General features: G+C 36.9%; 1 protein-coding gene across 3 annotated transcripts in view; it reads left to right on the top strand.

The window, feature by feature from the left end:
* Window positions 1–25,924, top strand: part of NEBL (nebulette) — a 380,625-nt gene that overhangs the window by 278,472 nt on the left and 76,229 nt on the right. Inside the window, exons 5-9 of one of the 3 annotated variants that reach the window (XM_037983387.2) lie at window positions 1,460–1,570; window positions 12,511–12,612; window positions 13,581–13,682; window positions 23,195–23,308; window positions 24,675–24,779. The exons of the other annotated variants lie outside the window; for them this stretch is intronic. Of the exons in view, the coding sequence (XP_037839315.2) occupies window positions 1,460–1,570; window positions 12,511–12,612; window positions 13,581–13,682; window positions 23,195–23,308; window positions 24,675–24,779 (534 nt within the window). The remainder of the gene's footprint in view (window positions 1–1,459; window positions 1,571–12,510; window positions 12,613–13,580; window positions 13,683–23,194; window positions 23,309–24,674; window positions 24,780–25,924) is intronic. 3 annotated transcript variants of the gene reach the window in all.

Below are 25,924 nucleotides of genomic sequence, written 5' to 3'. Positions count from 1 at the left end.
TCTTCCCTTCTCTTTCTGTCTCTCCTTCCTTCCTTCCTTCCTTCCTTCCTTCCTTCCTTCCTTCCTTCCTTCCTTCCTTCCTTTTCTTTCCTTTTTTCTTTCTTTCTTTCCTTTCTTTCTCCTTCCCTTCTCTTCTCTTCTCTTCTCTTCTCTTCTCTTCTCTTCTCTTCTCTTCTCTTCTCTTCTCTTCTCTTCTCTTCTGTCACAGGATCTTACCCTATCACTCAGGCTGGAATGCCATGACTCACTGCAGCCTCGACTTGCTGGGATCAGGCAATCCTCCTGCCTCAGCCTCCCATGTAGCTGGGACAACAGCCATGTGCCACCATACCTGGTTTCGTTTTGATATTTTGTAGAGATGGGGGCCTCACTTTGTCATGATCAAGTCTCCCTCTTTGACTTCTCTAATTACACGCATGAGCCACTGAGCCCAACCTACTTTTTCTTTCTTAAGTTGCCATTTTTCTCATGTCAAGTAATTCCAACTCCATTTAACATCCTTTTAGTATTAAACTTTTAATATATTTTAAAATTAATATTGCCTTTCTGTCCTTCATTTGTTATTGTTTTATTCTCATTCTTTTAGCTATTCATTTATTTATTTATTCATTCACTGAGCAGTATTTTGTGCCAGGCACTCCTCTGGGTTCTGAGGATTCAGTGAACATAACAGTTGTGTTTAGTAAGGGAAGATGGATAAGTAATTATACATAAACTAAACAAAGTAATTAAACATTATGAAGGAAATAAATAGGTTAATAATATCAATGGAGACCAAGGGGATAACTTGGTTTCTGTCTTTGGGTTCCTCTTTAATTTCCAACTTTGTGGTTGAGTTTGGTTACATCTACTTCTGAGATACCTTTCTCATATCCCCTCTCCATCCTAGTATGGAGGAAATTCAGCATAGTGGTTATGGATGGCACTGGTCCATTTCCCTAGTGGAGGCCAAGACTTGACATATCTGAGAATTTTGCCTGCATGCTATATTTTCTCCCAAAGGTTTGTGCATTTGATGAAGCTTATATTATCTTATAGCTGTGCCTACATAAAATCAGACGCAATCATTTGAAAACTAACAGTTTAGTTTCAAATATCCTATAATTCCCCTCTAGTTGTTTTACCAAGATTTAAATCTTTGACATCTATACCCCAGAAAGCTCTTGGATGTGGATGATTTCCCAAAACTGCACCCAAGGTTTAAGCTAGAAGAATAAAAATGGAAATTCCATCTTTGGTCAAGGACATTTTGAAATAGACAACAAAGAGTTAGAATTAGGAATCTGAACAGAAGCACAAAGATGAATGCATTGTGGATACTGTCTTGTTACAGAGATTTAGGCAAATTAACTATCAGTGGTGGTATTCAAATATATTAAGTCCTAGCAAAACACTGAAATTTAGCAGGCAAGAATTTATACACCTCTAAATGGGACTAACAATTATTTGTGTTTTTCAGGTGGCCTACAAGCAGAAACATGATGCTGCCAAAGGATTCTCAGATTATGCCCACATGAAGGAGCCCCCTGAGGTTAAACATGCCATGGAGGTCAATAAACACCAAAGTAATGTAAGGAAGCTCATTTCTCATGATTTTCTAGTGAATTGTAGTTAAGTCATATCAAGGCTTATGATTATTTTGCTGAAATTTAAATATTACAACAGCCCTATTCAAAAAAGACTTTAATATTTCTTATCAGTCAGAGGTACATCTGAATTATTCTATCCACAGTCATTAACACCTTGCTAAATACCTTTATGTTATTGGGCCCTTTCAGGCATTGGAACTTTGCTTTGTACAAGACAAATGTAGATCCTTTAGACCTATTGGGTTATCAAGCATTTCCAGAGGTTCCTTGACTTGATGTTGAAGCTCATGGCTTGTAAGTCTAGAATCACAGAAGAATTGGAAGAAAGGGCATCAGGAATCAATGGCACACAGAAGGATCATTCACTAACACCAGCTATATTGTACCCACTACTGTTTTCTCTTTTCTTTTCTTTTTTTTTTTTGAGACAGAGCCTTGCTCTGCCACCCAGGCTGGAGTGCAGTGGCGTGATCTCGGCTCACTGCAACCTGTGCCTCCCGGGTTCAAGCAATTCTGTGCCTCAGCCTCCCAAGTAGCTGGGATTACAGGTGCCCACAACCACACCTGGCTAATTTTTGTATTTTTAGTAGAAACGGGGTTTCACCATCTTGGCCAGGCTGGTCTTGAACTCCTGACCTTGTGATCCACCTGCCTCAGCCTCCCAAAGTGCTGGGGTTACAGGCATGAGCCACTGTGCCTGGCCTATAGTTTCTTTTAGGATGTTTGTAAGAACAAATGGTCGAACCTAAGACCCATGGGAAATATGACAGCAATAGATGCCAAATGGCTGACTTTAAAGCCAAGGTGGAGGAAGTCAGTCAGTAGAAAATCAGTTTCTTCTTTGGTAAAAGTTAGCAGTTGCATCAAGGTTTGCATGCATTTGCTCAATTACCACCACCATCCTGGTGGCCTAGAAGAGTAATTTCTTCCTGGAATTGTAGGGGAAGCTTTTTTTTAATCTCCTCATCCTGACTTTTCTCTCCAAAAGGAATGTGTGAACTGTTGGTCAGGTTCTTTATGCATTAAAATCAGTTAAGATAAAGTGCCTGTCTTTTTTGGGTCAAGAAACTCCCTTTCTTGGAAAAGTACCGGAAGTCCAGTTGTCATCTCACATAGAGTCTGTTCTGCCACTTAGTCCCTTTATGGAATGGTGCTTGGCTGACCATGTGCCCCCATAGCCCCACTGTGCAGAGTGTTTTTCACAGAATGGCAGCTGTTATTTGATATTAAATTGCAGTAAGCCAATGTTTAAGTAAAAAAGTGGAATGAGGTTTTACTTTTTAACCCAAATATACAAACATATGCCAATAGCAGAGCACTTTTCTAAGACAGTTTAAGATTGCTAGGAGATGAAGAAGCTACATGTCTATAATTATTTTAAGGGTTCTTTTAAGGGGATGCTTTATAAGAACTGTTTGCTTAAGGATAACTGTAATAATCATAATAACTACCACTTACTGAGCACAGCCATGCACCAGGAACTATGCCAAGACTTTGATCATTTCTGATTCTCATGAAAACCCTGTACTGATTCTTATTTTGTAGATGAGGAAAATGAGACTAAGAAATCAAACTGCTGAGTCTACTCTTTCTGTTCCACCTTGCTGTTTCCACCTTAAAGGTCACTGGCAATTAGTCAAGGTTTTAAATGCAGTTTTTAAAAATGGGGAGCAAAATAGGTTATCTTCAGATTTCAAATGCACTGCAGGAGAGAATGGCAGAGAAACCCTGAGTTTCCAGTATTTTAACACTGAAGAGACTAAATTCACACAAAAGGCCACGGGTTAGAAGGTGGTCTGGTGGTCTGGGGTGAGGTCTCTTGTTACACGGATCCCCGGGAGGCTCTTTCCAACTCTATAATTCAATGAAATTCAAATACGGAAGTTCCTTATCATAGAACTGGGCTTATTATTTTAACTCTGCCTTTTCTTCTAAAAGGTCTTTGATTGAGGGATTGAGGGAATAGAGTATAAAGCCCTTTTCTCCTTCATTCAATACTGTGTACTTATGGGAGAAGGCTGTGTTTACTTATACTCCTCTGTCGACTTGACTCAACCTTTGCATGCAAAGTTTGTACATATAATAGGATTTAGAAAGTGTTTAAGACTATTTACTCAGATTTAAAGTGAGAATGATATTTGTATTCTACCTGTGAAGTAGTTGATATTCCTCTGGAGTCAAGCCACTTAGAATAATACATTTGTTGTCCCTACAATATGAAATTTAAACATAGGTCTTGAAAGTACATCTCTTGGTTCCGTGGGTGGATCTATGGAATCTCTATAAAAGACAATCTCCCATAAACCTGTCTCCTGTAAAAGTTCAGCCCAATGAAACTCATTGCAGAGAATTTGCTAGTAGAATTACCGTTTCATAATGCAGACTGTCACTTTGCACTATGGCTATAAATGACTTCATTTAATTTAAAATAAAAGTGTGTCGTATGTGTATCTGATTCACCTGAAAACAATGGAAGTCAGCATCTTTGCCTAACTTTATGTTTCCGTAAAAATCAAGTCAGATTTCTGATATCTTTTAGTGAACCAGAATTTCTCTCTCTTGTGCCTTTAGAAATGCGAGTAAGCAGAAGAGAATGAGGGAGAAGGCTCATGTGACTATATGGATTAATTTCCACCTCTGAGTAATGGAGTTCCCAGGGGCAGAGTTTTCTGGAGGCAGTAGTCTTTTGTGCCATCCCAAAATTAAATGGTCTCCAAACATTAAAAAAAATATTCCTTAGAATAACCTCCACTGTAGTGAAGTGGCATCATTGTCTGGGGTAATACCCGAGGTTCATCATCTCATGTCAAGTAAATTAAGGACATGGACACACACAAGGAGTGAGTTTAGGAGTGGAGGTTTACTAGGCAAAAGAAAGAGAAAGGAGAACAGCTCTCTTTCTTGTGAGAGAGAGGTGCACCCAAATGGGACTTGTGCCTTGTGGCAGAGTGCACCGGATTTTATAGATGGGCTTGAGGAGCCGGTTTCTGATTTACATAGGGCCCACAGATTGGTTGGACCAGGTATGACATTTGCATAGCCTGTGAGGAAGCTGGTTGCCCCCCCCCAGTCCCACTATGCAAATGGAATCTTTGCCTGGCGGTTTCCCTGTTGTCTGCTCCCTACTGCACATGTGGTTGGAAAGGAAAAGGGAAGATGGAACTGCCATTTTGAACATGCCTACTCCCAGGTAGCCTTTTCCCATTGGCACAACTGCCAACATTCACACGTTCAAGTTTCCAGCTCACTTGTGTATGTCTGCAGCTCGATTTTACAGGCTGCTCTTTGTTAGAAAAGAAAATGACTTTGGGGCTGCTTTTCATTAAAAGGAAAGCCTTACCAAGGACTTCCTTACCCTTGCTATCTGCCTAAATAATTTATTCTTAACTCCTGTATCAGTAGCATATAGAAAAGGAACTTGGAGTCAGACATTGGTTAAAATGCTTCTTGACCATACGTTGCCTAGATGACCCTGGACAAGTTACTTAATGTCTCTAAATCTCAATTTTCTCCTCTGTAAAATGGGGACAACAATATCTACCTCAGAAGATTCTCACAAGTATTAAATGAAACAATATGTGTAAAGGGCTTCACAGAAAAGCCTCCATCTTAAAGGTCACTGGCATACATTATTGGTTCTATTTGGTCCTCCTTCAATTTTTAAAAGGTGAATTGGGAGTTTAGGGTGATGTAATAGTTAATTTGAAACAATTAAAGGAAGTCCAATTTATAAAAGGCCAAATCAATATGAAATTTATATTAGGAAATGTTTAGGTCGGAAAGGCATATTCAAAAGGTTCCTGAACCTATCTTACTAATACTATAATCAGAAAATGATTAAAAACAGCCAACCGAAATCTTTTTGTACCTTAAGGGATATACCCCTGCCAAACTTTACTAATGTAATTAGAGAAATTGGAGATATTCTATCCCGTGACTTTCCCCTAAAGATGGACTTATAATGAAAGCCCTAGTTATATTATTAGTTCTCATCAATCTTATCAGAGACATGAAGTCCAGCGGTTCTGAAATAAGTCAAACAAATTTTAAACTCTATTTTAAGTTTTGTAAGTAATGTGGTCTATACAGACTTGTGATGAAATTGGAGTGGTAAACTTTTCCAAAACACCATATTGGTAATCGATTCAATGTGTATTAGAAAGAAGTATTCAGCGTGGGAAACAAAAGACTTAATGTTCTTTTCAAGAATGATATATGTACTTTCTTAAAATTAATAAAAACTTATCAGTAGACAATTTCTATTCCATCAGAAAGTGAGAAAGCTTAAAGATAAATCAGTAAAATGATACTGGAAAAACAATTATGACTCTACGTGGTTCCCCAATGAGACTTACAATAACGGTGCTTTAGGATTTAGCATTAAAATTAGATATATTAGTATTTTATTCATCTCTAAGACAGAATAGTTAGTAATACTTATTTTGCCTTCTATACAAGATTATGGTGGTGATAAAATTAAATCATGAATAAGAAAATAAGACAACTTTCATCAACTATAGAATGATTTATAAACAGTGATAGCAATCCTAAAAGATAAACCATTCTGGCCATAACTCTGTAGTTTACTCCTTCTTTTGGAAGATTGAAAACTTTTTATCTCTTCTGAATAGTATCAGAACCTATGTTTGCTTATCTTTAAAAGGCTTATATTCTCTTACAGAAAAATAATATTTACAATTTAATAATTTAGTAGGTTTTTACGCACAGCATGCCCAGACAAAGGTAAGCATCATTTGAGATGGAATTAGCAGTCCACATGCCTATTTGATGATACCTGGAGGGCTTCTCTAATGTGAGAGTTTATGCTAAAGATGAAGGTTTTCTTGAGATGGGTTGAACCATTGCTTAAAGATTATTGAGATATACCAGTTACATGATTTGCCTCTGTTCCACAAACTTAAAAGATTATATATCCTGTTTCCTTTCCTCTCACCAAGAATCAGTTTAACCTTCAAAGGGTTCTGGGTCAGCTGGATGTGTTTTCTTTAAGGTCTGTCTGCTCATGCAGGCCTTAGCCCGCACGGCTGGCTGGCTGGCTGTTACTCCTGCAAGGCTGCCATCCCTGAGCTGTCTTAATCTTCTCATCTCCAAGTGAAAGTCATCTCCTTGACTTTCACTTCAAGGAGAGTCTGTGGAGGTTTTGCTTTTCTCTGGTTTATTAACTCACCTACCAAAGAGTCTCAAATCACTGTTGCCTGAGTATAAAAAGCTTGCTGGAAGGCCACTGTGAATCCTCTGACTGCACACGTGTCTGCCTATACCTGCAGAATAAAGGTGTCTATTTCACGTCCACTTTCAAAATCTCACGTGCGTTTCTCTTACTGGTCATGTCTAACCCAGAACTATTTAAGGAAAGGGATTCTGAAGGATGTAGTTCCAGCCTTAGAAGGGAGTGTTGATGTAGCCCAGTTGAGTCAAGACACATCAGGTATGAAGTGAGGATTTAATGAATTGATGCAGAAAAGGATCGCCTGGCACCTTGGACGCTCTGCATGAGTGTGGGGAACGTGCAAAAGACATGGCTCTTATGAAACAGAAGTGGAAGGATTATAAGGAGAGAACAAGCTGAGATTAACAGAGAATAACGTAAGATAAAAATATGGGCTCAGGGTGAAAGTGAATATGGTAAGATAAAGAAATTCAGAGAGAGATTTTGATGGACTTCAAATATTTGTTGGAAGTAACAAAGAACAGATTTGGCACTGTAGAAAATGTGAGGCTGGGTGCGGTGGCTCACGCCTGTAATCCTACCATGTTGGGAGGCCAAGGTGAGAGGATCACTTGAGGTCAGGAGTTTGAGACCAGCCTGGCCAACATGATAAACCTCGTCTCTACTAAAAATACAAAAACTAGCTGGGTGTGGTGGCATGCACCTGTAATCCCAGCTACTCAGGAGGCTGCGGCAGGAGTATTGCTTGAACCCAGGAGGTGGAGGTTGCAGTGAGCCGAGATCATGCCACTGCACTTCAACCTGGGTGACATAGCAAGACTCCATCTCCAAAAAAGAAAGACAGAAAGAAAGAAAAGTGAAATGTAGGCTGTGTTAGAACTCTCTAGATTTAGTGACAGCAATCTATTTCAAGTTAGTGCAAGTGAAAAATGAGATTCTGTTGTGTATGTAATTGGCAAATCCAAGCTATCTTCAGGCATAAGTGGGCTGGAGGCTTCACGGTGTTACCAGAACTCTTCTTCTCTCCCCACCTCTGGGCTCTGGGATGTGTATGACACTTTCAGATAGGCGCTTTCTCTGTGGATTCAAGGTGGCAGCTGGTGTTTCCAAACTTTAATCATCCTTACAGCAGCCGATGTCAGAGAAAAGAAGAGCAGCTCTTTCTCCTCCAGCCTCAGATCATTCAGATGACTCTGGCCTTGCTTGGGTTACGTGTCTGTCTGGTTTCCAGATGGATGGGGTATCTGACTGGACAGCCTAAGTCAAGATGAAGGCAGACTGAACAGAGCCCCACCAATCACATGGAGTGATGGGGGAGCTGTTTCCAAATTTAAAAACTTAGGCTGACAAAAAAATTTAACACATGTCCACTACAAAGGGATTAGATAGGAGAATGACTTAGATAAATGAGAAAGAATAAAGAGATAAATTCAGTGAAAAGAAGCCAAGAGGAAGAGATCAAGCATGTAAGGTAATAATTCTAGGTGTTCCTATGGAAGAAACCAGAATCACTATTTTCAGATAAGACTCTATACTGTTTATACTATTAAAAGGAAAAAGTGGATCATCTTGAGTACAAGATAAATGTATAAAAATGATAATCATATGATAATTTCTTTGCCCAGTGCCAGACATATAGAACAAAATGATGAAACTTCATTGAAAGGTATAATAAGATATTTAAAGAAATGGAGGAATATCCCAGTTTCTCCTAGGAAAAGACCAACATTTTGTTACGATATTATTTTTCTTTAAGGCATTTTATAGAATCAGTGCAATGCTCGTTAAAATTACAGTTATTTCCTTTGTGGAATTTACTAAAATTATTCTAATAAAAATAAGAAAATAAATGAAATAGATGAGTAGTAAGGAAATGAAACTTTACCAGATATGATTGTTTGAAAAATTTCAAACAGTCATACATTGAGAAAATGTATGAGTGAGGTAGTGAATGTTAAGTCTTTAATATGGTACATAATAGTCTGAAATGGAGACTATTATTACTATTATTTTCCTCCCCTCCTTCCTTCTTCTTCTTTAATCTTTCTTTCTTTTTCCTCCTCTTTCTCCCCTCCTCCTCCTGTTCTTCCTCCGTCTTGTTTGTTCTCTGCTATGCTCCGAGGACAGAGTAGGGAACAAGACATTAAGGAAAATAATGTAAAAGCAATTATTGACCCTTAAGTTCACATGTCTGCTTAGTTGATGATTTCTTCTTTTCCCTGTCCTTCTGCAAAACAAGATTTATAGAGCACCACATTGTCATGAGAAGACTGAAGAGTGAAGGCCAGTCCATTGTTCCAATATGGTTAGCATTTAGGGTTTGAATTTATTAAGGAATAGAAAAAAAAAAACATATATGTATACACACACTTTGACCTCCAAGCCTCTCTTCTGCTGTGTTACATTTTTTATTCTTCCTGAGTTCTGATGGGTGGTAGATTGGAGCAAATACATATTGAGAAATGTCAGATGAGCTTCCCTCAAACCTAGTGTTACAGGAAATGGGTCCTGATCCAGACCCCAAGAGAGGGTTCTTGGATCTCACACAAGAAAGAATTCAGGGTGGGTCCGTAAAGTGAAAGCAAGTTTACTAGGAAAGTAAAAGAATAAAAGAATGGCTACTCCATAGACAGAACAGCCCCAAAGGCTGCTGGTTGCCCACTTTTATGGTTATTTCTTCATTCTATGCTAAACAAGGAGTGGATTATTCATGCCTCCCCTTTTTAGACCATATAGGGTACTGGCCTGATGTTGCCATGGCACTTGTAAACTGTCATGATGCTGGTGGGAGTGTAGCAGTGAAGATGACCAGAGGTCACTCTCCTTGCCATCTTGGTTTTGATGGGTTTTAGCCAGCTTCTTTACTGCAACCAGTTTTGTCAGCAAGGTCTTTATGACATGTGTATTTTGCCAACCTCCTATGTCATCCTGTGACTTAAAATGGCTTAACCATCTGGGAATGCAGCCCAGTAGGTTTCAGCCTCATTTTACCCATTCTCTTCTCAAGATGGAGTTGCTCTGGTTCAGATGCCTCTGACGCTAGCAATGGGTTAGGTGTAGGACAATGAGGCATCTGTGCAGGAAGCCATGTTGCCATTCCATGTATGTTCAGACACCCTTGGAGATAGTGACATCAGGAGTGTCACCCTCTTGAATGTCCCCCAACGTAAGCCCCCTTTCCTATGGAATATTCCCAGGGAGTGATATCCTGGAAGATCTGACAAGTGATCAGGCGTGGAAGCTTTTTTCTGTGTGGCTCCATGGTGTCCTCTTGTTTGAATTTGCAGTTCATGTCAATCTTAATATTTGTTGTGAGTCGCATATGCCGGCCTCTAATTTGCAATTTACATGGATGATGGGGCCCTATTCAGAGTCCTGCTCCTGCCGCCTTTGTGTTGTTCACCTCTCTTCACGCAGTCATTAGGCTGAACAGCATATAATTAGGTAACACATGTAAAGCTTAGATTTCTGAAAGGTTGCGGTTCTTTTCAAAAAGTAAGGGTTTCCATTTTTACCCTCTTTCTTTTCTAAACAAAAAGACATTTCCCCCCTGTGGTTTTCATATGAATGTAGTAACTTAGAATTAGTTAGTCTTGTAGTTGGGTAATAATTTGGGTTTGTTTTCACCTGAGAGCCAGTTTTTGTTTACACTGCTTGTATTTAACTTGGCATAGGATGAGATTGATTTACCATCATTTGTGGATGAGCGTATTGCTTTTTGAAGCCGATGGAACTGGCCTGCTTAAAAACATTCCCTAAAGATTTAAAATCCACCCAACAAAATAACTCAGTTTCCAGCTTATTTTTGTATTTCTTTTACTACCTGTATGCATAAAACCTACCTGAAATGACTTGTTAACGTAAAACCTCTGAAAATATAAATGTGCAAGAAAACAGATGTTCCTTCTGAAATTATACTAATTGTGTTTCAGCTGTGTTCACTTGTTAGACAGATTCATGATTATAAATGTAGTTTAAAAAATAATCTTGGTGAAGCAAATGTAAGCTCATAAAAGAGTAAATAGAAGTGTATATAAATGTTTCATTGAAATAAAGTAACATAATGCACAGGGAGCCTGTTGATGTATTAATGCATTGTCACTTCTTACACTTGATCTTATTTTTAAAAGGAGTAAGAAAGGGTGAAATTTTTAATTCTGCTAGATTGAAAGGAAACTAACAAGATATATTAATATTACCCAGAACACTGGTTTACAGCAGTCAACTAGGGAATTCATTAAAATTAGATTTTTGGGCACCATCTATCAAAATTCTGTTACAGAGGACTGTGGCTGGACCTCAAGAATCTAAATCTTTAATAAGTACCCCTAAATGATGCTATTCCAGAAAGGTTGCAGGTGACATTAGAAATATGTGTACACAATGTAATTAATTGTGCATTTTGTACAGATGTCTGGTGATACATTTCTTCCATCTTTCTACGCTCTGAAAAAATGAAGATGGGTTTTAAGAATGTCCATGGCTGTACACTTTGCATTATGACTTTAATAGAATATATTTTAATTGCCAGCTGGTCCCTGGGGATATTGCCAAATAGAACCACATCTGGCAAACGTTGCTTCAGCTCAAGACAAATCGCAAGAAATAAAGAAGTGAGCTGACCAGTGAAACATTCGCCATCGGACATGATGCCAGTTCAATTCTTGTCTCTCTTTCCATTTGTCAGTCAAGTTAATCTAAATGACGAATGTGATCTAAAGTACATTTGTCAAAATTTATGTATTTTTCTCTTTAAATCTCTACTTACCATACTTTGGCTTGTGTCTAACATGCATTCAGAAGGAGAATGTTACTCAATGTAATTGTTTTTATTTTGGAAGGCTCAAGTTTGCATTGCAATGATATTTATTGGATGATAAAGCTATCAGTACCTTAGATCTCCTAGGCATGGGCCTTTGAACATTTGAAGGGAGAGAAGGGTGTAGTTGAAAGGGCAAATGCTGGAGAGCTACAGAGCTTCACCACCCACCATCCCCAAGGAAGTAATTTGCAATATTCTTGTGCTTGGGCTTATCTTGCACCCAGTGGGGCTTGAGACTTTGTGATAGACAAGTTGAAGTTCTTGATGAGGATATTCTGCTTATGAATATAAATATACACTTAGATACAAAGACATGCTCATAAAGTGGTAGACATAAAAACCCTTTAAGGTTGGTTTTGTGCCTTGATCTTAGTCTTATTTCTTAGGTAGCATAAATTCAGTTCAAGTTTGTTTTTGTTTTTGTTTTTTTGAGACAAAGTCCCACTCTGTTGCCCAGTTTGGAGTGCAGTGGTGCTGTCTGGGTTCACTACAACCTCTGCCTGTCAGGTTCGAGCGATTCTCCTGCCTCAGCCTCCCGAGTAGTTGGGATTACAGATGCCCGCCACCATGCCCAGATAATTTTTGTATTTTTAGTAGAGATGGGGTTTCGCCATGTTAGCCAGGCTGGTCTGGAACTGCTGACCTCAGGTGATCCGCCCACCTAGGCCTCCCAAAGTGCTGGGATTACCGACGTGAGCCACTGCCCCAAATATGTTAAATTAGTGAGACGTAGGTATAGTATAAAGAGTTAATATAGCTATACAAATAGATGTACAAATAAACCAACTTAAGTCAGTAGGCTCTCTAAGCTATTATGATGAGAATAAATAATGTTATGAACAGTAAGACTAGTAGCTATGTGAAATTACTAATTTATTTATTTTTTAACCAAAACTGTCTCTGATCAGATTTCTTATAGGAAAGACGTGCAGGACACTCACACCTACAGTGCAGAGCTCAACCGACCAGACATCAAGATGGCAACCCAGATCTCTAAGATCATAAGCAATGTAACTTCTCTTTCTAAACCTTGAACAGAAATGATTTCTTACTTTTGTAGGAGACAAAGCATAGTTTCAGTGATTGGATGGTTAATTTAATTATTGTAACTAATCAATATAAAATAAATCTCAATTCCCCCCCCCCAAATTATCTATTTTATTATGTTAATTATTTGTGTATATGCAGAAACAGCCCAAACTCAAATTGGCTATGGTTAGTGTAATCATTCTTTTAGAGAAATACTATTTAGGTATAAGTTGACATTCAGATGTCTCAGCCTGGAAGTCAAGGTTATCAGTCATATGGTCCCATATAATCTCTCCCCTCACCCTGCTCCAAAGACTCTTGCTTGGCCTTGTTTCCATATTGCTGCTGTTCATTGTGTAGATTCTCTTCCACCAACACTTACCTTTGTCCACTTTCTACGTGGCATAACTGTTTCTTATCTTCTCTGAGGTGCCCACTTGAGTTAATATCATTTTACTTAAACATATTGAAAAACCTGGTTAAAAATGATGGTTTAACTTGAACCAAAATTTTTCATAACATGGGCTAAATTCACCCTAAAATCAATCATTACTCTATGCAAATGCACGTTAATCAAGTATGGCCAGAACAGTTCCTGAGAATAAATGAAACTATAAAAGCTACCTATATAGAGAGCACAGGGTCTCAATTCCTCAGAATTTTTCCCGAATATTTTGCTATAGTATTTATATATAATTACAAAGATGATGATGACTGAACACTTAGCCTCAAAATTAGTATTTTCCTGCAAAGAGTTGAGTTTGTTCATGTAAGCACAGGATAAAATCAATTTCTGCTTTAGCAGTCAACATTTTAGTGTTTGATATGTTGTAAGGAATATTAATGGGATGAAGGTCTGTTATATTTTATTTTGGCTAATGTCAGTGTTTCCATATTGACATCATTGGAGGGCAGAAATATTTAACATTGTCTTATTTATTCATTTTAGGCAGAATACAAGAAAGGACAAGGAATAATGAATAAAGAGCCCGCTGTAATTGGAAGACCAGATTTTGAACATGCCGTGGAAGCTTCTAAACTTTCTAGTCAAGTAAGGCTTTAGTGATGATTCCACAATGACTTTATTCAGAGATTTTGTTTCTAGCAGCACAGGAAAATATTTCATTTTAGATAATATCTTTAATTGCAAGGATAAACAGAGATAATGTTTCTGAGCCCATTTCACATGGGCTTGCAATCATTATGAATTTCAGTAAAGGAAAAAAAAATTAAGTCTAATTTTAAGCATAAAACAAGGTTTTCTTTTCTCGAGGCATAAATCTGAACATTTTTCAATGACTTTAGCCATGTTGTCATATTTCCCTGGATTTCCAGAAATCATTAATAGTCATACTAAATAATTATGTTTTAATCTCCACACACACACACACACACACACACACACAGTTTTTAACTTAGTAATAAGAATATTAATTTTCCCAATTTCAAGTGCTTTTGTTTAATCACAAAATTTAAAAGGGGAGATGAAAATTAAGAAAACTTTGAAGTCTTATCAAAGAGCATAAAATAAGGTCTGAAAAAGTATAAAGGCATTTTATGTTTTTGGCTGAAAGTCTCAATAGAAAAAGATGTCAGTTCTTTCAGAATTATGTAAATGTCAGGCAACTTCTATTAGAATCCAACAGTGTTTTTTTTTTTTTTTTTTTTAAATGGATAAAATGATCTTAAAGTTTGTGTGGAAAGAAAATACCAGTGAATAGCCTTTAAAAGTATGAAAATGAAGACCAGTGAAGGGGAACTTAAGTTATGAGTTACTGTAAGTTAATAGAAAACTACTGAAATTAAATCAATATGGGATTGGTGTAGTGAGAGATTAAATAATCAGTAGGGTAGAATAGGGAGTCCTGAAATAGATTCCAATATGTATAAGAATTTAATATATGATAAAAGTGTCAATTCAAGTCAGTGGGGAGAAGTTGGATTAGCTAATAAATGGTGCTGACATAACACACCGTCCTTCATGGGAAGACCAAAATTGAACCCAAATCTTAAACCGTATACAAAAATGAATTCCAGGTGGATTAAAAATGTGAATGCAAACAATAAAATAATTTTAAAATCTTCAAAGAAAATCCAGGAGACTCTGTGTACCACATAAGGATAACAGAGTTGTTCTTAAACAAGACCAGAAATCCAGAAGCTACAATAGGTAGGCACATTAACTATACGAAAATGAAACACTCTCTTAATGAAAAAGGTAACTTTGTAGAGTCAACAATAATGTTAACAAACAGTAATTTTTACACATTTATACTATTTTTGACTTCGAAAGTACTCATTTCTCAAGTTGCAGAAATCTTACTTGAATTACATTTCAAAGTGGAGAGATGTAAATGATGAAAGGTATGAAATCTGATTGAAGAGCCTAAAATAAGTCCCAAACAAATGAAAAGACATACTATTCTGTTGCTGAAAGAGCCTTGATACGAAATATCAAAAAATGTTAATTCTTTCAAAGTTAACATTAAAAGCTCCGTGCAATTCCAACTGGAATCCAAAAAAAGGGTTTAAAAAATTTTAATGAAATGAAAAACTTGGCCGGGCGCAGTGGCTCAAGCCTGTAATCCTAGCACTTTGGGAGGCTGAGACGGGCGGATCACGAGGTCAGGAGATCGAGACCATCCTGGCTAACATGGTGAAACCCTGTCTCTACTAAAAAAAATATAAAAAACTAGCCGGGCGAGGTGGCGGGCGCCTGTAGTCCCAGCTACTCAGGAGGCTGAGGCAGGAGAATGGCGTAAACCCGGGAGGCGGAGCTTGCAGTGAGCTGAGATCCGGCCACTGCACTCCAGCCTGGGCAACAGAGCGAGACTCCGTCTCAAAAAAAAAAAAAAAGAAAAAAAAAAAAAAGAAATGAAAAACTTGAATAAATTAAATAATTCAGAGTTTATACAGAGAAAGATGTATCCGGTAATAGTTTTTTAAAATACAAAAAAGGAGAAGTGGTCTTCAAATATTTGGAAAAGTACTTGTAATGCATTTGATGAGAACATTTTAATATTTTAAATATAAAATGTCTATAATATGCAATACCTATAAAATATAAATGTTCTTTAAAAGGAATTTATTTTTGTGTATAGTTTAAGATTTGGGTCGAATTTTGTTTTTCCCGTGAATGAAAAAGATTAACAGCCCAGTAGAAAAAGGGGTAAGTGAAATGAATAGACAGTTCATAGAAGAGCAAACATAAATGGTCAATCAACAGGCGAAAAGATGCCCAAATTTATTAGTAGAAAGGGAAATACCAACAGAGTGAAAGCAAAATGTCTTTTACACCCATGTACACGCATCACAATGTGTCTTGTTAGTGTGGAGAAGAAAGACACGTCCTTAGAAAGTTCATGTGTAGGAGGTAGATTTTTGCTAATTTGGATTTAAAGGGAGAAGTCAACTCTGCTCAAGGGAAAGGCCCCAAATACAGGCTGGGAATAAGTGTGCCAGGGGACAGAAATCTGATGGCAGAGGCTCTGAGCAAGAGGATATAGTTGTGCATGTATGAAAAGGAATTTGGGAGGAGTTTAGATGTTGTGTCATGATGGATGGGTCAATGTGTATTGATTTTGACGATAAGCCATTGCTTAGAGAACAGAATAAGAATAATGTGTTCATATATATAATTTTTCCCCATTTCTTTATTGTGATAAAATATATATAACATAAAATTTACCATCTGAACCGTTTTTAAGTGTGCAGTTCAGTGGCATTAAATGCGTTTATAATGTTGTGCTACCCTCACCACCATCCATCTGCAGGACTCTTTTCATCCTGTAAAAGTGAAACTCTATACCTGTTAAATAATAACTTCCCATCGCCCCCTTTCCACAATAGTGTGTTCTATGAACAAATAATGATAAAAAGAAAAAGTGATTTCAGAACCCAATCACAGGAAGCATTTCGGGGTTATATTCCAAAAAGTAAACACCAGAACTACTTTTTGCCATGTTAACTGTAGTCTCTCAGGGAAGAAAGAAGACATCACTGAAGGTTTTGAGCAAAGATTGATTGTGAAGAAAATACTTAGGGAAGGTTAACGTGGTGACATTGGGCAGGAAAGTCTGGCTCACAAGTGGTGAATGTCCGCAGGCCAGCTGGGCTGTGACAGTGGTAACCTGCACACAAAGTGATCAGTACCTGAATAGACTCTGTGGCTGTGGGAATGAAAATGAAGCAGACACAACTGCTCCCTGGGAGAGGCAGACATGAGAGATGCCCAAATGCAATTGTGCCTCATAGTAATTGTTTTACAGTTAACAAGGGACTTTCACTTATAAAGCAACTTTGTAACTCAGGAGGCTACTGATGTGCAAGAGGTTGGGGACATGTCTGGGTGACACTCTCATTAAAAGACTGTGACTCTAAGCACTACACATTCCCAGCAATGCTTGTTGAAGAGACAGGGGATATGGGCATCACTTTAGATTTCCAGCATAGCTACCTGGCCTCTTACAACTTCACCCTTTTCTGGGGACAGAAATTCCCCATCGGTTACACAGGAGAGAAAGCAAATTCTGGAGAAGCAGTATGGTTTGGTCTAGTGGTTAAGAAAATGTACCCTGGAGCAGGACCTTCCTGGTTCTGTTGCTTGCTAGCAGAGTGACCTGGGACAAATTGCTTCATTTCTGTTTTTGTTTCCTCTTCTGTAAAATGGGGATGACAGCAACAATGTTTACTTCTCAGGGTTGCTGTGAAGGTTAAATGAGTTACTTTGAGTAAAACACTTAAAATAGTGCCTGGCCCATAGAAACATGACATCATTTCATAGGAATAATTTTACTTTAGATATTCAAAATAGTTTTCTATTCTACATTTTTAGATGCATTCATGCACAGAATGGAGCAGGAATACGAACACTGTGAAATTCTGACCTTAAATTCATTCCATCACAATCCTATTTGAGAGCCATTAGAAGAAAGTTTTGACGTTTGAGCTTTATTTTCACATTTCAAATTCAATCCACAAAAATTCCCCCATTTGATCCTTACTTGGGCTTGAAAGCAGATTTTTTTTTTTCTTAAATCTTAAATTATTTAGCAACTGAGTGATCAGATGCTTAAGCAGATTGTAATTTTTAAGTTACATTATAACTTTCGTGTTTATTTTTTCATGTCATGTAAGATTTTATAAGTGGTATAAAAACTCATCAGAAAAGGGGAAAGGTGGGAAAATAAATAATAGGAATTCTGGGATGAACTCAGTATGTTCCGTTTGTATTTTCAGTTATATCAGTTATAACAGAAATGTGGGCAGAAAGTTTAGTTTCTTATTTTCATTGACAGCATTAAAGCTTTTAGTTTGCTCCTCAACTAATGATAAAGGCACATACATACATAGAAGGCAAACGATTTAGGGATTTAATAAGCAGGGAGATGAGAGTGGATAGAATGCAGGGAGAAAAAGAGCACCAGAGCACCAGAAGCATTGTAACGGAGAAGGCAATGACAAGGAATGGTCAAGGTATGTGGGGATAAGACTTGTCTGATGAAAGGATGGGAACAGAGAGTGAATGGGGGGGATTCTCACGTGTCGTCTGTAAATTGAACTCTGTGGGATTTCACCCGGGAAAGGTAATGGGAACACATACCAAACCCTTCTTATGTTCTGCAATAGCTTTACTCCCACAGTTGTAAACTGTCCCTTTTAAAAATTTACAATATAGATAAAATTATGGCCAGGTTATTTTTAAAAAATCGTTAAAAAAATAAAGCAAAAATCTCCTGTGCCAAGATGAAGGGATTGGTGCATATGGATCTCAAATATAAGTAGAGTAACTGTTGAATTCATTGACTTTAAAAATTCTAAGAGTAATTTATTAATTAATATATCCATAGATCATCTTATTACTTGGAATTTGTCTATATGATGAATAGACTCCTTGTTCAGTTTTATAACCTCAAGGAAAAACTATGTACTTATAATGTTTTGGATTGTTCTAAAATTGCATTAATACATTGATAAGAATTTTTTTTTTTTTTTTTTGACAGAGTCTCACTCTGTCACCCAGGCTGGAGCGCAGTGGCACAATCTTGGCTCACTGCAAGCTCCGCCTCTCAGGTTCACGCCATTCTCCTACCCCAGCCTCCTGAGTAGCTGGGACTACAGGCGCCCGCCACCACGCCCAGCTAATTTTTTGTATTTTTGGTAGACACTGGGTTTCACCGTGTTACCCAGGATGGTCTCGATCTCCCAACCTCGTGATCTGCCCGCCTCAGCCTCAGCCTCCCAAAGTGCTGGGATTACATGCATGAGCCACCGCGCCCAGCAAGAATGGGTTTTAAACCTAAAAATCACATTATAAATTACCATGAAAATTTAGTAGTAAGCAGTGGCCTTAAATTGCAAGGGGTATTAATTGGTTTGGACAATCTACCATTCTCCCGTCCTGGCAAGCACTCCCTCCACCAAACTTGTCACACCCAATTATCAGCTCAAATGTCATGTTCCTGACTTGCCAATTTAAATACTGCTCTCTTCCCCTTTATTCTCTGCCCTTCTTTACAGTTCTCTGCCCTTCTTTACAATTTGTAGTAGTTGCATGATATATGTGTGTGTGTGTGTGTGTGTTTTAGAAATCCATTTCACTTCCCACAAGGCAGGCTCCATGGAGACAGGGCTCATATGCCTTTGATCTACTATTATGGGAAAACACAGATTACGCTGCCAATAGATGTATACAGCCTGATTAAACCAATATTCTCTGGATCATTAACATTTGGTGCAAAGTCAGTAAGATGTTATTTTGCAAGGAAAATAAGAGCAGAGATATTATATTGTGTAAAATTAAGGCTTAAAGATATTATTGATTTTATGATGAGTTCTATGTAAAAATCTGTCCTGTCTTCCTTGACAGCTTTTAGTTTAATTTCATCCAAGATTGCTGGGGATTGATGTCTATAGATACGCAGTATTGTGTTATTTGCTTACTTTTCATTTTCAATGATAATTAAGGTACACTTATCAAGCTATTTCTTTGCTAAAATATGTTTACGTGATTATGGTGAAACACCTTCATTCAGGGTCTGCTTTTTTGTGCCTTTGCTGGCTTTTTGTGAGTCTGAGTCACAGGTGATGTCGGTATAAAGTTTTGGGTTTGCATGTTAGACTTCACACATACCCAGGTGCAGTTATGAGGATCTGGAACCTCATAGGAGGATTTGTAGATGGAACTCCTCATTTCTTTATATGAGAAGTTGTGCGGTTATGAGGAGCTACAATGCTGTCATTGTAGCTTAACAGTATCCATGTTTTCTCCAAGTGTGAGCCTCTGAAAATCCTGCTGTCTCTTACAATTTTTTAAAAAACATCTAGGAGTTTGATCCTATATACCTATAGAGTATTTTTTTAAAAGGTGATATTTCCATGATGTGATTATTATTCATTGCATGCCTGTATCAAAACATATCATGTACCCCATAAATATAATACACCTACTATGTACCCACAAAGATTAAAAATAAAAAAATAATAAAAACAAAAGTGATAAATATTAGGACCACTAGGCACACTAGTCATAATGTAAATAAAGCCAGTCATATGGAGTCACTTCATTTGTTTCCAGAATAATTGATATAGGTATAAGGAGTAACATTGTATCTTAAAACCATGGCAAAGTCACTCCAATACCTGTTCCTCCCTTTCTCAAATGATCTCAAAACTGAAAGTGTTATGCCTTGTTCCATGGTTGGATAACAAGTTATAGTCAAGGAAAACCATTTCCTGGATCTCTCAGATGATGCAAGCCTGCACGAGAAGGTAGACACACAGATGTATGAGCTCTAGGTTGAAAATACTATAGAATGTTGAGGGTATCTGTGTAGTTAGTGAGTGAATGTGTCAGAAGGTGAGTGATGTGACTCCCTTCAACCATTTGGTGATCTTCTTAGTTCATTTTACCTGCATTCCTTACAGAAAGGGCGAACTTAGAAACAACTGGGTGTCGGTGTCTGGTCCATGCATTTTTTATATAATGCAGTTATTTTACTTTGTGATTCATTGATGAGGGAAACTTGTGTTTTTGTTCCTTAGGCATCTTGAATCAAACCACTCATTGTAGTGAACATTCGAACAAGATAAATTTCACAACACAATGCTTATTATTACATTTAATATGAATATATATGAATAACTGATTGATTATTGTTTCTTAGAAATGTGTAGATGGTCCCTGACTTCTAGTGGTTCAGTTTAAGACTGTTTAACCTTACTGTGGCATGGAAGTGATACACGTTTAGTAGAAACCATACTTCAAGTACCCATATAACGATTCTGCTTTTCACTTTCCTTACAATATCCAATAAATTATATGAGGTGTTCAACATGCGTAAAACAGGCTTGTTATTAGATGATTTTGCCTCGCTGTAGGTCATTGTTCTGGGCATGTTTAAGGTAAGCCAGGTTAAGCTGTGATGTTTGGTAGGTTAGGTGTATTTGGTGCATTTTAAACTTACAGTATTTTTAACTTATGGTGGATTTATTGAGATGCAACCCCATCATAAGTTGAGGAATTTACTGGGAAGAGCATATGCAAGGTTTAATAACAAGAAAAGAATTCATCAGTTTCATTTTCAAGTACTCTAGTGTTACTGTGCTGGAAACCTCAGAGTTTGCAGAAACAGTATGATGTTTACATCTGTGTACAAACATCATATAACCTACTTTTGCCATTTAGCTAATACAGTGTTAATGAATATGGCTGAGTCAGAAGTGTCATTCCAGTGGAAGGCTGTTGAAGAGTCCACCATCTTTGTTGGGTGAATATCCTTTAGGCACTAGAAACTTAGGAGAGACAGGACCAGTGACTAAAATATGGTAAAAGTATAGCAGAAGGGTGAAGAGGGCAAAAAGAATAAGACTATGGCCAGGGGCAGTGACTCATGCCTGTAATCCCAGCACTTTGGGAGGCTGAGGCGGGCAAATCATGAGGTTGGGAGATCGAGACCATCCTGGCTAACATGGTGAAACCCTATCTCTGCTAAAAATACAAAAAATTAGCTGGGCATGGTAGTGGGTGTCTGTAGTCCCAGGTACTTGGGAGGCTGAGGCAGGAGAATGGCGTGAACCCGGGAGGCGGAGCTTGCAGTGAGCCAAGATTGCACCACTGCACTCCAGCCTGGGCGACAGAGCGAGACTCCATCTCAAAAAAATAAATAAATAAATAAATAAATAAAATAAGACTTTGTATTTACGGGAGGACCAGGCAGGGTGAATCATTGCTTTTGTGCCAGCTACTGTATAAAGTGCTGAAGGAATTCTACATTTCTTTCATTTGTAATTTTGTTCTTGATTTCAAGACACAAAATAATAAAAAAGTCCGTTTTTCTTGTTTTAAAGAGGTCTTGCCAGTTACTTAAAATCAATTTGTACGGTATTGAGAATATCAGAAAGTTGTTATTATCAAATGGAACCAGAACAGAAAATATTTTCTGTAAACCATCTCAAAATATTTACCAAATGCTGTATTCCCACCAAGATTTTCTCTAGCTCTCTCTCATAGGTAGGTTCCAGACATGTGTCCCTGAAGGAGACCATCACCCTATGCATGCCTAAAATACACGATGAGAGCCATCCCAAATTGCTTTTTAATAAAGCCTTCTGCAAGGCAGGGCCTTTAGATGTATGCATAAGAGTGTATTATCAGAATGTTGTTAGAAAACAAAATATTGTAATAATTATAACATCAGAAAAATATTATGAGAGAACAAAACAGCTTACTTTGACCTGTGAAATCAGTACACCCTTTCCTGGCTAAAGTTAGTTAAAGGGGGTGTGACATGTGAGTAGCTAGGATTTTTTTTTTTTTGTAGTGAACTTGTGTTTATATTCTAATTAGTTATGACATGAATTCTCATATTTCTGTATACATGGAGAAAAATATAGTTCTACCAAATAAGTTGATAATCCCTTTTTGGTTGTTTTAAGAGTCCTTTAAAAGGAGAAAAATAATTTAGAGTGAGTATTAGAGATGGTTTTCCTGTTGAATAAATTGTGGAGTTAAAGCAGAGGAAGTTTTAAATTGACATTAAATTGACCCAGGACATTTCAGAAAATGTAGTTCCTAAGACTAAATTTTTGAGCAAATGAAGTATAGGAAATGATGAGAAAAACTGTGGTACACATCATGCTCTTTATCTGGAATAATTCCCTTAGGAAAATTTATATTTAAATTGTGGGGCCTAGAATCTATTTTCTAAATGTGGTAGACATTAAGACATTTGTGGTCTAGGTTTCTAACTGATCATGGATTATAGAAATGCAGAAATGAAAACTGACATTTAAAAATCTTAGTATTTTAGTGCTTAATTTTCATTAATAGGATTTGAGTTCATGCCATTGCATTTGTGATCAATGTAGAAGTAGAGCTTTTTTTATTAAAAAACAAAAAAACACTTTATGCCATTAAGCTTTATAGAGGGAGATGGATACCAGGAATGTAAACTTTGCAACCATTCATTTTTAAGGTAGCTTTTATTTTATCTATGTGAAAATCAAATGTGTTACTTTTAAATGTAAAGATACGTGTACTGTTTATCTTTTCTTTTATGACAGATTAAATACAAAGAAAAATTTGATAATGAAATGAAGGATAAGAAACATCATTACAATCCTCTTGAAAGTGCTTCTTTTAGGCACAATCAGCTTGCTGCTACATTGGCAAGCAATGTAAGTTGTAATTCATAGAAAATTATTTTCAATATCTTTTGATTCTTTTTTTTTTAGAATAGACTGTGTTGTAACTACTGATACTTAATCAAAATAATGTAGCTTCCAAGTAATTTGTAGTTGAACTGAAGCATATTTTCCTAAAGCTTTTTCTGAGAAAAATATATCATTGTAATTAATTTTTAATGGTTACTGATTACTAATTAGTTAATAAGTAGGAATAGTATTGCAAATGAAGTTATTATATCTGTTCAAGAGTAGAAATAGATTATAGAATTTTGCAGAGAAGTGGTCTGTATTACCACAAATTAGTGATTAGGACAGTAGTTACCTCATGTAATTATGGCTATGAAATTGAGTTCATTGTAAAGTACTGCCTGGTACATGGTAATTTATCATATAAAGAAATTTTTAGAAATTTTACTTTAATGACTTACAATTTATTTTTTATCCCTTATGTAAATGCTGTGAAATACTTCCTTATATGAATTGTTCTCATTCCATGTTTTTAAAAATAATGAAAATTAATTTTACAAGAAATGATGTTTTAAATTCTTGTTAAAATTAGAGTATAGAAATAGCAACATCAAAAAATTGATTGCTATAGGTGAAAATATTTAGATTTCCTTTTCAAGTATAAAAATTATGCATTATTGATCTGTTGCTTTGTTAGAAATAGAGATGAAATATACTTAAAGGAACCTAGAACATAGTGCTGAAAGCTAAAGGTTTCGAGTCAGATTGGTTGGATTTAAATCCTGTTTCATCACCTTTTACTATGTGTTTGTCTGTCTGTGCCTCAGTTTTCTTATCTATAAAATGGGACTGCTTAAAATACCTACTTAATAAAGAGGTTATTGTGGAGATTCAATACTTAATACATATAAAGGGTTTTAGAAAAGTGGCACATAGTAAGTCTGTGATATCTTTGCTATCAATATTTTGTTATTACTGGTATTATATTTTCAAAAAGTTGCTTTAAAAAAGTCTGTGGTGATAGGATGGAAAACATCAAAATCTTAAAATCTCCACAAAGCGTAATTGAAATACTGTAGTAATTTCTAAAGAATAAAGTGGCTATTCTCTTTATTTTTTGAAAGCAGAGTTACTGTGAAAATTACTTTATTCTGTTAACATGAATATGTTAACAACAAAAGGAATTATCCAAGTATTTTCAAGCCCGTATAGAAATAACTTTTAAAAATTCATTCCGTAGTAAATCAGCACCATCTAGTGGCTCCTTGTAAATTCGCCTGTCAATTTACCACTAAATAGTACTACTTTATGATGTATGAAAAATGCAATAATGCAAAAGCATAATATCTTCTTCTCCTAGATGGTATTTTGTTCCATGTTATTTTCATAGGTGAAGTACAAGAAAGACATTCAAAATATGCATGATCCAGTTTCAGATCTCCCAAATTTGTTGTTTTTAGACCATGTTTTGAAAGCCAGCAAAATGCTCAGCTGCGTAAGTGGTTCGTCTAATGGCAACCGTAGTTGCCTTGTGGCTCCAAGAAGCCAATATGTCTGCAGCGTTCATGTGCTCACCTGCTTCCTTAGAAGGCCTGTGCCTCACTCCTCCCTCAATAACTAACTCATTGAAAAATACTCCTTTGCTTGCAGAAATCCCACCAGAGCTGTCACTTTGCAAAGGAGGTTCTTGCTGCTCTCCAGTATCTCCTGCATACAACTATACTTCAAAGTGTCTGCACAGTGACCTTTCTATCATTCTTCTTTCCCTTACTTCATCTGTGTTAGATTAAAGCCACTTGGAAGTTCAGGTTCTCAAGTCAGGGCTATTTTATTTTATGCAGGCCAGACCAGAGTGTCTTGTATTTAGTATGCCTTCAGTAGCATGAAAAATTGTCTTAGTCTAAACTGTATTTTCTCTGAAAATAATTCCTAACAGCATTTATACTGCATTGACACATTGCTTTTAGTCTTGTCATGGTTTCAGTGTTCTCGGTCAAGGCAACCAGGAGAAAAGGGTGAGTTCTTCATGTCCTGATGAAAATATCTGGGTGCACTGCCCATGTAGTCAGCCCCGTGGAACTCTCACTACCCTGGATGCTGTTCCAACCCATAGTACATCAGGACCCTGACTTCGCTAGCTCTCGTAACTGACAACCCTAAGTCACACGTGGCTCCATTTTGTACAGTCTAATGTAAATTGTTTCTATCATCTCTTCAACAGAGAAAACGCAACAAAGTCATATGTTACTTATTTCATATATCATTTATAAAGTTTAGATCTTCATTTAGGTGGTGTTTTTGCCTAGAGGACAGATTTCTTTTTCCCCATAGACAAATTGTGATTGAATGACTACTTCATGGGAGAGAAAGTTTAAGACTTAAAAAATGTGTTCCTTTTGAAGTGCCTACTTACAAAGTTGTATACATTGTATAAAGCTGTATACATTTGCTCAACTTTACTGTATATTAGAATGGCCTCCTTTATCTAGTATTTGTGAAGAAACAAAGAATAGCCTATATTAACATTTTCATGTAAAAAATTGGAATTTTGTTGATTTATAAATTAAAAGATTGAAGAAGATTGCTCAGTAAGAGATATTCTGCCAAAATTATCCATTTGTCATAGTAGCTGTTGTTTTA

The sequence above is a fragment of the Chlorocebus sabaeus genome, chromosome 9, assembly GCF_047675955.1.
Source record: "Chlorocebus sabaeus isolate Y175 chromosome 9, mChlSab1.0.hap1, whole genome shotgun sequence".
NCBI lineage: Eukaryota > Metazoa > Chordata > Mammalia > Primates > Cercopithecidae > Chlorocebus > Chlorocebus sabaeus.
Note: the sequence above shows the minus strand (reverse complement) of the source record. Positions and strands in the feature narration are given on the sequence as shown.